At 40.9% G+C, this 15,112-nt stretch overlaps 1 protein-coding gene across 4 annotated transcripts in view; it reads right to left on the reverse strand.

Moving 5' to 3' along the window:
- The window catches only part of MYO1B (myosin IB), a 180,812-nt gene that overhangs the window by 74,106 nt on the left and 91,594 nt on the right, over positions 1 to 15,112 (reverse strand). For all 4 annotated transcript variants that reach the window (XM_039494200.1, XM_039494198.1, XM_039494201.1 and 1 more), the window contains exon 7: positions 14,272 to 14,335. In XM_039494200.1, coding sequence (XP_039350134.1) covers positions 14,272 to 14,335 — 64 coding nt within the window. The remainder of the gene's footprint in view (positions 1 to 14,271; positions 14,336 to 15,112) is intronic.

The following is a 15,112-nucleotide window of genomic DNA, read 5'->3' on the forward strand; positions in this document are numbered from 1 at the left end:
ACTTTCCCAGGAGACACACTTTCTAGGTCCCAGGCACCCTCGGGGGTGAAGGTACAGGTGCCAGCACATCATGCCAAGTACAGTGCAGAGAATGTGTTAACGCTACGTGTGCACCTGCTGAATAGTACATGCCACTCATCAGGTGTGCACGCCCCTTTGCACCATGTTAGTGCTTGAAAGATCAAGCCCTTTAAGAGTGCACATCTCAACATGTTAAAAGGAACATGGTTGCTTTCATGCCTAGTCTAAGTCACCCAGTTAATTTACAAACAAAATCCAGACAAAGCTTTGTAATTATTTTTAATTCAGTGTTTAGAGTCACAATTTGAAACAGTCCGAAACCTATGTGCAGTTAAAAATTCCAGCTACATTAAAGGCAACATGCTCAATTAACATCAGCATTAGCGTCTTAATATGTTAAGAGTTTCATTAGGCATCTGTGGGAGCTTGATAATCATTGTGCAAAACTATTCAAAAGGAAGGTTGGGTGTGCTTTCTGAATGTCCCCGCAGCAATAAGAAAGAATTACTTAAAGTCACACTCAATCCACACTGCATGGGTAGAGGTTACATATGGCACCAAATACCTTGTCAGCAGCTATTTAAATTTTCTAGTCAAACACTGTCAATGAAGCATCCTGCATCCTGTTCAATTATTCTTTTAAAAGTTAGAATAAGCTGTCTCTACACTTTCTATCCAGAAAAGGCAGATACAGAAGAGAAAGGAAAGTTCTTCAGAAATCACCAAGGTGACCAGGGGGCTGACATGGATAAGAGAATGGATTTAGACACCTTAGGCCAAATTCTGTCCCCATGTAATTCCAAAGCAGTTGCACTGAGACTGTTGGTAGCTGTGATGCTACTTTCTAGGAGAGTTTTGGTGGACCAGTAATTACAGATAACACTTCACAGAAGTCAACTATTGAGGGTTTTGAGCTGGCTAAAATGAATTTCTCTGCTAAACATCCCCGCAGCCTGGTTAGTGTGTGGACACTGAGTGTAGAATTCAGCTCCTCATCAATTTTCATTTTTACTTTGAAATGCAGCATTAGGAGTTAACAGAATACCCACTATCAAATTCAGTGCTCCTCTTCACTTCCTGACCGGTTTGAGGACACTTACCTTATTGGAAAGTGACTGTATGTCCCTTGGCAGTTAAACATTTATATTCTTATTAATTTTTTTGTCTCTACGAACTAGTTGCGGCACTAGTGTTGCACAGAAAGATATACAGAAAACTGCTTGGCTCCACTGTAATTTTCTAAGCATACTGTGGTAGCAATAAGCCATATTAGTGTACGCATTTCTTTTGTGCTGAGCTGAGAAGAGAGGACTCCACCATTGTGGTTTGTGAATGTCTCTGCATGCTGCCAGACAGGGTGCTATGTGGAGAGCATTAGAGTAGGTGTGGCTAGAGAATCCAGCACTACATAAATCCTCCAAATCCAACCCTCCCCCACTCTTGGGGGGGCTGCTCTAGTGCTACAAAGATGACTCCACCCTTACGCTGGAGTAACAGCTGCAAAGCAGCTACATCTCTCCCCATCCCAGCCTTTGGATGAGAATTCTTCCCTCTTTTGTCTCTGCAATTTCCCACTGCCCAGCTCAGTTAATAGGGAGATTATTTGGCCCTTGCTGTGGTCGTTGAATGGATGAAGACACAAGGACATTCAGAACATGCAGGAGTACAATAGAACTTATTAATATTTTAGTCAGTTACAAGCACTACTTTGTCTCCATGTTGCCTGTTGTAATTATCACAGTTTAACCCACTTGCAAACACAGCATAAATCAAAGAATACTTTACTTATTCTGTTAATATGTAGCAGGACCAGGAGAAGGGATTAGATTAAAAAGACTAGCAAATTAAGTCTAAAACACAGGGAACATAAAAATTTAACTGACTATTCTAGTCCTCCCACTAAGACATTTTAACATCTTCTACTCCAACCCATATTAAGCCTCTTACAAATATATCGGGGACAAAGTAAATTACATTGTGCTCAAAATAACCAAGTGCCAAGGTGAAGAATTTAAAGCACCACACTGACCTGGACAGCAATTGGCAAAACCCACAGCAAGCACAGCATTTCAAACGCTGAAGACCATGGTAAGGAGAATTTCACTAATTTCTGAGGTCTCAGTGGCACAGCTAGGATGACTTCAGTCTTTTTTCAAGCAACATCTGCATTTTTATGATCTAATAACCCTATAATTTGTCTTCTCTGTTTCCAGATGTGGCTGTATTTCAGCATATTCAGCAACGAGTAGTTTTGCAAAACCTTTTAAAAAACAATCGCTATCCAGTGATGGAAAGTGCAGTAGATCATCAGAGTTACGAACAGCAGAATTACAAACTGACTGGTCAACTGCACACCTCATTTGGAACCGGAAGCACACAATCAGGCAGCAGAGACAAAAAGCAGTAAATACTGTACAGAACAGTACTGTTAATCCACTAAAAATAAAGGGAAAGTTTTTTAAAAGTTGACACGGTAATGAAACTGTTTCTGTGCTTGTTTCATTTAAATTAAGATGGTTAAAAACAGCACTTTTCTTCTGCACAGTAAAGTTTCAAAGCTGTATTAAGTCAAATAGTTGTAAACTTTTGAAGGAATGTTTTGTTCAGAGTTACAAACATTTCAAACACTACTGCATCACTTTAACATAGACGAAGTGCAATCACTTATCTTATAAACATGTCTCCTTTGGCTTGATCACATACCACAAAATCAAATTACCTACACGGTTTAACGCAGCAGGAAACGGACCACATTTGTGTCAAGGTTATTAAGTTCAAGAGACTGAACCTGAGAGGTGCTGAACATTCACACCACCTAGCGACGACAGGCTCCAGGTTTTTTGGCATACAGCACGCATACAGAAATGTGTCATTGATGATCATTTTAGATGAGCAGAGCTACAATCAATGACAACACACTTCTTATTTATTTCTACATCTGATTCAATTTCTGGTAATCGGTAGCATTTCTGTATTTGTCAAAAATATATTGGAACATTTAAAAGTTTGTAAGAACTGTCAGAGAAGTTGGGTTTTAGCACAAACTATCTGAAGCACTGACTTCTGAATGACTAAAGACTGCAGTCACGTAAACATTGAGAAAGGTAAAGAAAAACAATTACATTTTAAAACTAGACTGTGGAATTTTTGTAATATAATCAAAACAAACAATACTACAGAATACGATTTTGTAATCTGTCTAAACAATCTTTTTAAAATATCTCCATAGATTTATGACCCAATTATCTAGTTCTGGCAAATCTGAGACTTAACATGCATCTCAGCAATATTTAAATATTCAAATAACTAAATATGATTTTTAGGCATACATAACTCTTCTACATACCACCCCCAGAGCTTCGAATTTTTAAACTGTATTGTATTGCACAAAAACAAATGTAACCATATTTAGGCCCTAATTCAGCAGTTTTTGAGCACATGCCTAAATTTGAACACAATAGGAGCCTAGGACTACTCATGAATTCCAAGTAAGGCATGTGCTTAAATACCCTGCAGAATCAGGTCCATTCTGCTTTTTTAAGTCATATCTCCCCTAACAGGAAGCTATCTTGTCAAATTAATATTAAGCTTGAGTCAAGAAAGAGTCAAGAGATGTTACAGATAAATTAACTGAACCGCCATCCTGCTAGTGACAACCTAAGTTTAAATGTGCATGCGCCAGGATAGAGTAGAACAGAGGTTCTCAACCAGGGGTCCGGGGCACCCTGGGGGGCCATGGGCAGGTTTCAGGGGGTCCGCCAAGCAGGGCTGGCATTAGACTTGCTGGGGCCCAAGGCAGAAAGCCACAGCCCCTCTGCATGGGGCTGAAGCCCAAGCCATGAGCCCTGCCACCTAGGGCTGAAGCTGACGCCTGAGTAACTTAGCTTCGTGGGGCCCCGGGCAATTGCCCTGCTTGCTACCCCCTAATGCTGGCCCTGGCAGTGTGGCAAAAGTGGGCCTAGAGTTTTTATAGCATGTTGGGGCGGCCTCAGAAAGGAAAAGGTTGAGAACCCCTGGAGCAGGGGACAATTTTAGGTTCAGTTTTACTTAATACAGAATCATAAAAACGTCGGGCTGGAAGGGACCTCGAGAAGTCATCAAATCAGCCCCCTGAGCTGCAGCAGGACGAACTAAACCTAGACCATCCCTATAGGTGTTTGTCCAACCTATTCTTAAAAACCTCAATGGCAGGGATTTCACATCTTATTCCAGAGCTTAACTACCCTTACAGTTAGAAAGTTTTTCCTAATATCTAATCTAAATCTCCTGGTTTTAATTCTGCCCCACTAGCAGGACCGGTGCAACCACTAAGCAAACTAGGCAGTGGCCTAGGGCAGCAAGTGGTTGGGGGCGCCCAGGGCTGTCCTTAGGCATAGGCAGCTGCGCAGGGCACCTGAAAATTTGGGGCACCACTGGGTCTTAGTGTTCACCCTACTGGTTTTCCTATCCCTGTTCTGACCCTTCCTGCAGGCTCCGAGTCTTCCTGGGAAGGGGATCTAGTAGTTAAAAGAGAAAAAATCTCCAGCCTGCCAGACCTATTAGCAGAACACTGAAACTGTTAAAGAGCCATTCAAGGGGTAATGAAGACATTTAACAGGCATTTGCCAACCCCCAGGTATCTACTGCCAGTTTCTGAATGTACTGACAAAAACAGTTGTGCACGTCAGTCTACAGGACCTTATTTTTAAAGCCAATTTTAAACTATTTCATTAGTGAGTTGGTGAAGATTATAAAATCACATCTCTAAAAAATCCTTGCATAGATTTTTAAATGCACAATCATCTTTAGCCTTAAATGCTTGAATCTTCAGACATATGGTTTTTTAAATAAATTCTTCAAAAGACCACCCTTATCTAAAATACACATTTTAATTACTACAGTAAAAAAAACTTACTTCCAAAGTCATCCTGTCCTTTCTGTCCAACCATTTCTCCCTCTCCCCCCCCCCCACCCCACTGAAGGAAGCAACAGCCCTTTGCTTCCAGATAGCTGAAGCAAGAGTTTCCCCTTTCTTTACTTCTGACTATCTGATTAACTAGTTTTAAGCAAAATCAGTACCTTAGTAAGATATAAAATCCTTTGTTATGCCTAAAATCTTTGGAAACATATTTTTTAAATTTGGCGAAATTTCATAAGCATATCTATTGTTATGGAGATCACACACAGTAAATTAGTGTTCCCTTTTTCTAAAAGCAATTAACGTTGTTATGAACACACTAAACCTCTGTGACTGATTAATTTAAAATAATGTCGGTTTCAGAGAGTTAAATATGTAGTAATCTGGAATGAGTACAGTTAAAAGTACATTTAAAATATAAAATCAGCTTAGAAATACTGATTAAGAAAATGTAAACCAGAGAAGAGCTGCATCATGTGTTCCATAATATTTCATGTTGTATTCAGCAAGACAGCTGACTCACCCTTACTACAAAGTTTTTGCAAATAAATGTCTGACAAACTTCAGGGTATATCAAAAAACCTGTGACTGACATTTTTTATTCCCAAGTTTAGTGCTTTTAATTAGGTACCTTCTGCATGTCCATTCTGCGTGAGGGGGAGGGTACAGGGGTCTCTGTGGGGAACTGTGACTCTCTGCCACCGTGAGGCGGGCCAGGTATCTCGTTATTCTTTCTGCCTTGTCCCTCTGGCCCCACCAGGCTGCAAGCTCAGGCTGCCGTTGGGCATGGGGGCACCAATTTAATAACACTGCAGGGCCCCATAAATCCAAAGTGGTGCCCTGGCTCGGCAGGGAGGAGCCACCTTCCAGAGGCACCGGAGAGCCAGAGTGTCCTGCTTGTGGCGGCGGCGCAGGGGGGCAAGAGCCCTGCAAAGGCGGCAGTGGCGCTAGCGGGGAGCAGCCGCACCCCCCGCCCTTCCTGCCCAGGCTGTGGCTTGGCGCTCCCTCGGGGGGGGGGGGGGCTCCTGCAGGCTGCAGCAGATGCATGCGGGCAGGGGCCCCCTTGCGCCCCCCAGCTCCCCACTTGCCATGCTCAGGTTCTGCAGTTCCTGGGCATCTGAGCCACTGCCGGGGCGCGGGGCCCTGAGCCTGCTCCGGGAGGGGCAGCGGTGACGGCTCACACTCCCAGGAGCCGCAGAGCCCTCAGGAGCCCCCAGAAGGCAGCTCCTCCCTGCCGAGCTGTTGCAGCGGCCCAAGTCCGGCCAAGCCAGTGAGTGGACTCGGTGCGGGGGCTGCCAGGGTGGGGTGGGGAGGGTTTTGGGGGGGCTATACACCCTCCAAGGGAGTTCAGGGGTGGGGGGGAAACCTGGTCTGGGGAGCAGCCCCTGGGCACGGCTGGCCCCAGGGGTCTATAAATGCTCGTTGGGATTTGCCCCTCAATGAACTGATGTTACGGCGGGTGTGGGGGGGTGGGGGCAAGGTGCCCACTAGTAGCTGGACACCCTTCCAAAAGTGGCTGTATTTTAAAAGCACTGTGGAAAGTACACAGTTTGTGAAGCACTTTGGGACCTTTTGGGTTGAAAGGCATATTTGTTACTTGGGTACAGCTTTAAAAGCTCAGCTATGGAGCTCTGGCAAAATAGGAGACACATGGCTTTTTTCTAATTACATGCATGCCTTCAGAGACTTTAATGTAAACAGTTTCCTGAGCATATGTTAAATTAGTTGTGTGAGAGGGATCAGTGTCTTAGATTTTTCTTCGGAGGTTTTGTTAAGCAAGGAAATTAACTAATTTAGTTATCAGATTTCCAAAGTGCAATGTTCACTACACTGTCTGTCTGGATATTTAGTGATGAAAAGTTTCACAAAGATGTTATAGTCAGAAAATCAGGTATTTACCGTAACAACGGAGCCATACGTTGGAATCTTGTTTAAAGCTGAGTTTATGCTCTGCTATTCATTGTCCATGTGCAGGCCACAATGAGACTGGCAAAAGTGATCCAAATCATCTGTCATATTCTTAGAAAACTCTGGTTTTGGTTAACCTTCCTTTGCCCCTCTGTTTGTTTTAGCAGCATTTTAACAAATCACGCCAATGTACAGATTTAACAGTCAGCATAACCAACACATTTTGCACTAACTCCTGATGACTATGAATCCTGCGGACCAAATTTTCAAAGGAAATTCCACATAGGTACATATTTGGGGCAGGCACTATCTTTTTCTTCTATTATTGTACAGTGTCTAGCACAATGCGGTCCTAGTCCACAACCGGGGGTCCTAGGCACTACAGTAATACAAAAAAATTAACTGCAATACCAAATTGCATCCATTTCTTGCAAAAAGTTCACTTCAGCATGTTGTAGGCAATTCTTCACAGAAGTGCCGGTCGTTTTATGCATATAGATGCAGGTACAAACAATGTGTGAACATTTTGTAAATGTTAGTGCTGTATATAGAAAATACTCACAGTACACACACATACATTAGGCACATGTACATTTACATTGTACACACAGTATCCATCAGGGCTTTTGTCTGGATGGAAAAGAATCTAAACGTTAACACCCAATAAAACTGGTGTTAAGGATAAAATCTCTTCAGAAAGGTCATTACTGTAAATACATATGGCTTACAAGTCAAATACTTATTGTTGTTCCTTGAGGAACAACATCCATCGTTCCAATATCCATCTAGCAAAAGACTGCATGTGATATCACAACGTTATCGAGATAGTACTTCCCAGTTGACTACCCCTTCAAAAAGTTACAGGTATTTAAACTGGTTAAATCACCAGCTGACCAACTATTTATTTAAAATGGACATTTATTAAAAAATGAAATTTTTCAAATCCCAGACAACTAGTAATGCTGTGCAATACATTTGGCGAGCCATAATATACACATGAATTTTTCTTGTTTCTGACCAACAGAAACTAAGTTTGAGTGGAAGCAGCAAAGAGTCCTGTGGCACCTTATAGACTAACAGACATTTTGGAGCATGAGCTTTCGTGGGTGAATACCCACTTTGTCGGATGCAGAAATATTTGGTCCTCTCTATTTTTCTAAATGTACAACAAATTGACTTCACTGTCAAGAAAGAAATGAGGATACATTGTAAAACACCACAAGAGAGGAATGAATGTCACAAGCCTAATACGTTCTAAATGATCCAGCAGAAGTAATTTTTAGTCCCTTCCTCTTCACACAGCGGGGCTCTCCTTGGCTATCCAGGCCAAATCACAAGGCATGTTCCAACCACTAGGCAGCAGAACATTTTTACAGTTAAACTTGCAGCTTCCTGACATGTCATATTTTTCCCCTCCTTGATTCCCTTCTCAGCCATGAGAGAACTCAATAATGGCTCTTCAAGAGGACCTTCCAATATTAACCCAATATTTAGAACTATGTCCCCTTTAAGTGAAATAAGCCCTAAACACATCAGACTTATTGGGAGTATCTACAGCGAGTCACAACTAATACACATTTTCAAAAGGAGTTAAAGCCTGTTTACACTAGGTAGTAAGTGGTGTTTGTCATTTAAAAAAAATTTAGCTAAAAGAATTTCAAGCCTTTTTCCTGGTTTAGAAAAGTCCTAACGCTACATATTCAATGTAATCAAAAAACTACTGCAGAAATAAACAAAACAAAAAAATCCATCTCTAACAAGGGAGTTAGAAAAACTTCAGATTTTTAAAACAAGATTTTTTTTTAAAATGTCTAGTTATAAGAAATCCTAGTAACATTGCTTTGGCCAATGGAAAGTCCACAACAACGATCATAATATATAACCAAAGTTCTTTGTTCTTACTGTTGATTCTTCACAGAATACACACTTATATACAACTTTTAAAAGGCAAAAATCAAGTGTTTACAGTAGCATAAGTTAGTTGCTTTGCTAATCTAAAAAGTCATAGGTTTATTTCATATTGTTTCTGAAGGAGGTGAAAATATAGATGTTATTCTTAATTATAGTCATAAGCTGTCATTTGGATTTTAAGTCCTTGTCAATTAAAATTCTTTTCTAAACCAGGCATTACATCTACTGTATCTAGGTTCATAGTTATTTACTAATTTATCATTAAATTAGGGTGAGGTTAGGATACTGTTTAGGGTCTGTTAGAAAAGACCACTGTCATGTTAAGACGTGTGCAGGCATTCAGCAAGTGATTCCCTCTACTACTATCTTCTTTAAATCAGGCAGAAATATTTGTTACTTAGTAACTGAGATGTTTTACAGTTGTCTAACATGGGAATATATAAACTTTTTAATACCTCTAGCCTTTAACTCTAAGCTGACTTTTTTTTTTTAAATGGACAACAAAGCATATGAAGAATTTCTGTGACTCATCAGAAAGATTACTGCCAAAACTGTAGCTACCATCTCAGGATTGTTTGTATGTCACTAAATACATTATAAATCTTAAACATTCACACTTCAGTTAAACTATTCTAGGGTAGGACACAATTAGGGCATGGATTTAAAAGTTGAATATGCAATTACAAGTGCAAAATGTGTCCAATTTCCATGTACAATTGCTGCATCAAGAAAATTAGTAATTTTTAAAATGACTATACCTGTTCCTAAGAAATAACAGTAGTCTACCTTATGAACCCTTTAAATACAGAATTTTTTTTGGCATGCTTTACATTGAGAAGTAAACAAAAAAAGTGACAGCTTTGGGTTGTTCCATGAAAAGACTGACCATCTAAATGCTCACTGCTTTCCTTTTACATGGGAATAAATTAAACTGCTAAATTCTTGCTAGAATGCCTCAAGGAAGACTACAGAAGGCTGAGGAAGATGCTTAAAGTAATGAAGGCTCATGTAGATCTTCAGGGCTATTCTACCTGTTCCTAGAGAAGGAGAGCAAAGGTGCTACCGGAGGAATTTGGTATGGTTGACTACTGGGAAGTATTCATGGAGAGAGGCCCATTCTTGTGGGATGGATTCCATCTGAGTAGGGACAAAAATACACTTCTGGGATGGAGGTTGGCACAACTGATTAAAAGAGCTTTAAACTAGGATTTTGGGGAAGACTTCTGAGAGATGCACATGTAATCTCCACATCTGATTCTAATACTGAGCAAGAAGAAAATCAAGTAAAAGAGGATACAGGAATAGAGAAAGGAACAAAAGAGGATAGGAGAACAGACAACATGCGGAAAGACAACGCCATAACTGCTGATAGTAACAGTCAGGCAGGTGACACTGTACCTAGTCAGGCAAGGAATCTGGGTGAAGCCAAGCAGAAACAACGAAGATGTCTGTACGCCAAGGCAAGGAGCCAGGTTAACAAAATAGAAGAACTAGAACTACTGGAGTAGGAAGTAAAACCAGATATTATAGTGATAATGGAAAGCATGGTGGAATAGTAGTCATGACTGGAATTCAGGTATTGAAGGGTACATGCTGTTCAGGAAGGTCAGGAATAAAGGTAAAGGTGGTGGAGTAGCATTGTATATTGATGACGAGGTATTCTAAGTGAAGGAATTCATAAAATGGAATTTGTTTGGATAAAGATTACTTTGGGGAAGAAAGGCTCCACTAGGACGGCACTTGGGGTCTGCTACAGACCTCCAAGAAACAATATGGATACAGATAGAAACGTCTTTAATATTTTTAATGACATAAATACTACCGGGAATTGAGTGATTAAGGGAAACTTTAATTTCCCAGATACAGATTAGAGAACAAGTACTACTAATGGTGGTAGAGCTAGGGATGTAAATATCAGTTAAAAAAAGTTAACCATTTAAACAATTAAAATTGTATCATTTAACCGGTTAATCGTTAACTGAGGTGGCTCTGACGGGGGCGTCCTGCCTGGCCCAGCGCACCCAGAGCCGCTAGGGTCCCGCCCAGCCCGTCCCCACCTGAGTCAGCCTCTTCTAGTCACCCTTCGATTCAGGTAACTTTCTCTCCTCCCCCAAAACCCAAAGACAGTCAGGGGAAGCTTAAGAGAGACACAAGCCCTTTTCTCCCTGCCAGTCAAACTCCTACTGCTTTTTAAGTTGCAATGAGCACTTGCTGACCCCATTCCAACGTAACAGGTCACATGCAGGAGTTACAGACAGTTATACCAGCCTCATGCAGCGGTCAGTATCACAGACTCAAAGGTCAGAAGGGATCATCATGATCATCTAGTCTGACCTCCTGCACATTGCAGGCCACAGAACTGCGCCGACAGTGGCTACTGTTACAATTAGGACCTCATCTACGTCTCACCCAAGAAATGAGAAATTCCAGCACCACCTGTGCACCATGTCGGGACATTAGTGGTGTGCAGTCACTGGGAAAAGAATGCCACTAAATCACACCACAGCCTCCTTAGAGTTGCCTATCATCCTGGTCACTCACCTGGCTCTACAACCTCTGGCTTGTGATCAAGCAAGAAGATATATGGCTGCATAAACTAGAAAACACTTTCTGTTCTATAGTCTAAGGACTGGTCTACACGAAAAAGTTAGGTCGAAGGAAGCCGCCTTAAGTCGACCTGTTAATGTATGCGTCTACACTACCGGGTCCTTTATGCCAACCTAAGTCGCCTCTGATGTTGACTTCTGAAATCCACTTCTGCGAAAAAAACATCCACTTTTTTTTGCACATTTCCCAGACTCACTACCCTTCATAGCAGAAGTCGACTAATGGCCCCGCTCACTTGGAGAACAGCAGCTCCCATGGTTGATTTACCTACTCCAAATTGATTCCCCACTAACCAGTAACTGTCTGGCATTGCCAGCTTCCAAACAGCGATTGCAACCCGCTTCTCCACTGCCAGAGCAGCTCTCATTTTTGTGGTGTTGAACTGCAGGGCAGGGGAAACCTCTGCACAACGTTCCTGAAAGGTGGCCTTCTGCAGTTGAAAGTTCTGCAGCCACTGCTCATCATCCCATACCTGCAAAACAATGCGGTCCCACTAGTAAGTGCTTGTTTCATGGAACCAGAAATGGCACTCAGAGTGCAGCTGCTCTGTGACTGCCAGCAGCAACTGTGAATTTTTTTCCCAATGGCTTGCAGCAGCGCTGCTTGGAGGACATTGTTATGTTCTGTGTGGCGGGCCCAACTTCGGCTCTGGAAATACTGCAGGAGAAGGTGCGAGGTGTTTGAGATGCTCACAGCAAGAGTGCACAACTGAGCAGGTTCCATGCTTCTGGGGTTATGGCATACATGAGGCAATTTTAAAGTGCGAAAATCACTGGGTTGTTTGCCATTGATATGAGGGAGGGAGCACAATGCATCATGGGATGCCATTGCAATGTTCCCATTCTCCTCTGCAACAATGTTTTGGTCCCATGAGACATTGCACAAACTTCCCAAAACGCACTGCAGCAAGTTGCACTTTGGGATAGCTATCCATGATGCACTGTTTTGTGCATCGATGCAGGCACTGCTAGTGAGGACACATTCCATTGAGACAATGAGCATGGTATGGCCACGCACAATTGACTTAATTCGGAAGCTCAAGGTCGAATTCGATAAAGTCGACTTAATTTTGCATCATAGACAAGTGGCTGATCACAGTCAGTTTCAACACACATGCCTAGAGATCTGATAAATCCTATTAATCACAATGAACTTTTCCACTCATCACTTCTTTTTCAAGACAGCAGTCATGTAGTAAGGTGCCAAATGCATGAAAAAGTGTTGTTAGACACTTCAATACAGATATATAATTTATAATTATTAAATATAAGCTGTCATCAATTTGGAAACAGACCAGACCTGACTAGCTCAGCAGGTTTTTCAGTTGCTTCCATTTTACAAGATTTCCTTGATGGCTTTTACTCCCACATATGGTACACAAGACATTATAGGTCTGATCAGTTCCCACTGAAGTCGATGGAAGTCTCTCTCTTCAATAGATGTAGAAGATAGATGGGACCTACATGAATCACTGTGCTAATTATACTCTCTGGTCCCCTATGGGAAGCTCCTTGCACCCACGTTGCCCCATTGAAGGGGGCCACAAGGGAGATCATTGTAAGATATGGTCCTATAGTAAAGGGATTATCAAAGAAGAATGATTAAATGCCGAAAGCATGAAACATTCTGTGCTTCCCAAGTGTTGGATTCCCTAAGAACACTACTTAGTCAATGATCTTCTTTCTGAAGTCATTATGAAAGCAATAATATTTAATGGCAATATAAACTACAATATAATCCATTTTATAGAGCATGTAACAGCATAAAAACAGGGTTGGTGAGGCCCTCCTCCCCATTGAGACTGATAGCATTACATATTCGTATAGTTCAGAATTTTTCAAGCAATGAGTTGAAGTCTTGACATAATCACTCTGCTCACCTAGACAATGTGGTACAATTAGTTTCTGCTTCTTCAAAAGATAAGCCAGAACCTCCATCGCTCTATTTCCAACATTCACATAGGAAATATTTTGGCATGACATGAACTCTAGAGCACAAAGGCTTAAAAACTACACCCTTCAGAGGTTGCTTTATAGGTGAAAAGGGAAACAAAGAACAAAACTACTGTATTGGTCTCCTTTTGGCAAGATACAATATTTTTATCAGGATAATTAGTTTGGCATTTTATAGACAAAACAAATGAAAGTTCACATACTGTATTAGATAACTATTTTTTGGATACAAAATATTTTGAATATTAGATGAAAAACAATACACAAAGTCTGAATAATAAAAATTGTGTTGGCTATATTTATTTTTTGGTGAGTGCAACATTAAACAAACATAGCATCTGTTGGCCTCAAATTTCTTTAGTTGCAAAATTTCAAAGTTAATGGTAACCACATTTTAAATAGCTATTGGTTTGAGTTTCATATTCCATTGTTTGTAATAAACTCTTCCAAGCACAGCCTTAAAAGGTGATCTGCAAAAGAAATCACATTTGCCCTGTCCCCTTTTTGCAGTCTATATCAGAAGGGTATTTTTGCACTGCTCCTTTATTGTTGTCAGCACAAACTAATGACTTCTTACTTTTCATGTATTTTTTAACAATTTCTCAACATTGGAGTATTAGTCTGATAAGAAAACGACATATCTGGAATTTGATCACCACACCAAGCTCCCTCTCAGATAACAGCTTCAAGGATGGGCGATATACAGCCCCATACACCTGTCTTATGGACCCGTTAAGCAATAGTTTTCAATAGTCCTGGTCCGTATTTTCAAATGCATTTTACTTTGTTCTCTATACAAGTCAGTCCCAAAGAAAAAGTAACTAGAATTTTCCACCTCTTTATCACGTAACGCATACTGAGTTCTAATTAAAAATAAACACTATCTCCTCATAACTCATCTCCCCTCTTTTTACTGCACATTTTGAATAAAGTGCCTGTTAAATGTTTTAAGTAAGTACCAAATATAATACTCACAGTTACTTATAACTCCGCCAAGTGGATCACCTTTGAAATCAAACTCAATATCCATATACTTTCCCTGTCAAAACAAAGGATTTTAAGAATGTTAGGCAAATCTAAGGAAAACCATTCCAGACCTTTTTAAAGTTGCACGGCCATTTTAATGTACTACAGAGAAATTCAGTTGCTTCTTTGTGGTGTGTGTATTTAAGTTATAACAAATAGTAAATAAGTCGATGTAATAGCTTCTAAGAATTTTATTATCCCAATTGGAGATTTTTATGGTAGTAGGGTATACTCTGCAGAGGGTGCGGTTTTCTAACGCAGGTTAATTGGCTTTGTATCTTTTAAGTTTGTAGAAATAATTGTGATTGTTTTTAAGACCCAAGATTGTTATGCAATCTTGGTTGCAGTGGGATTACCATCTCCAAAATGGATACTTAATGGATTTTAGGAAACTGACGGGAATATTGGGGTATGAACTGCAGAGTGCACCAACATGTTGTGATCCTGTGGACCCTGGTGGCATGACTAAAAGGTACCTAGTTTGCATCAACATGATCCTCTTTCAAATGAGACTATGTTAACACGAACAAGGTTCTTTTCAGTTTTCTCCAGCAGCATACATGCTCGGCAGTTAAGACTGCAATACTTTGGTGCACTCTGCAGTTCACGCCTGCGGAACAGTGCAGACATAGTCTAAGAAAACAATACTTGCTACCTTTTAGGCATTACCAGACCAAGTAGGCTGGGGAATTCAGGAACCTGGTTTTCGGCTGTCAAAGATTAATTATATATTTCGGCTGTCAAAGATTAAGAACAGAATTCGTTCTGGGTGTGGGTTCTTCCAGGAGTG

The sequence above is a fragment of the Mauremys reevesii genome, linkage group 11 (genome assembly GCF_016161935.1).
Source record: "Mauremys reevesii isolate NIE-2019 linkage group 11, ASM1616193v1, whole genome shotgun sequence".
Taxonomy (NCBI): Eukaryota; Metazoa; Chordata; order Testudines; family Geoemydidae; genus Mauremys; species Mauremys reevesii.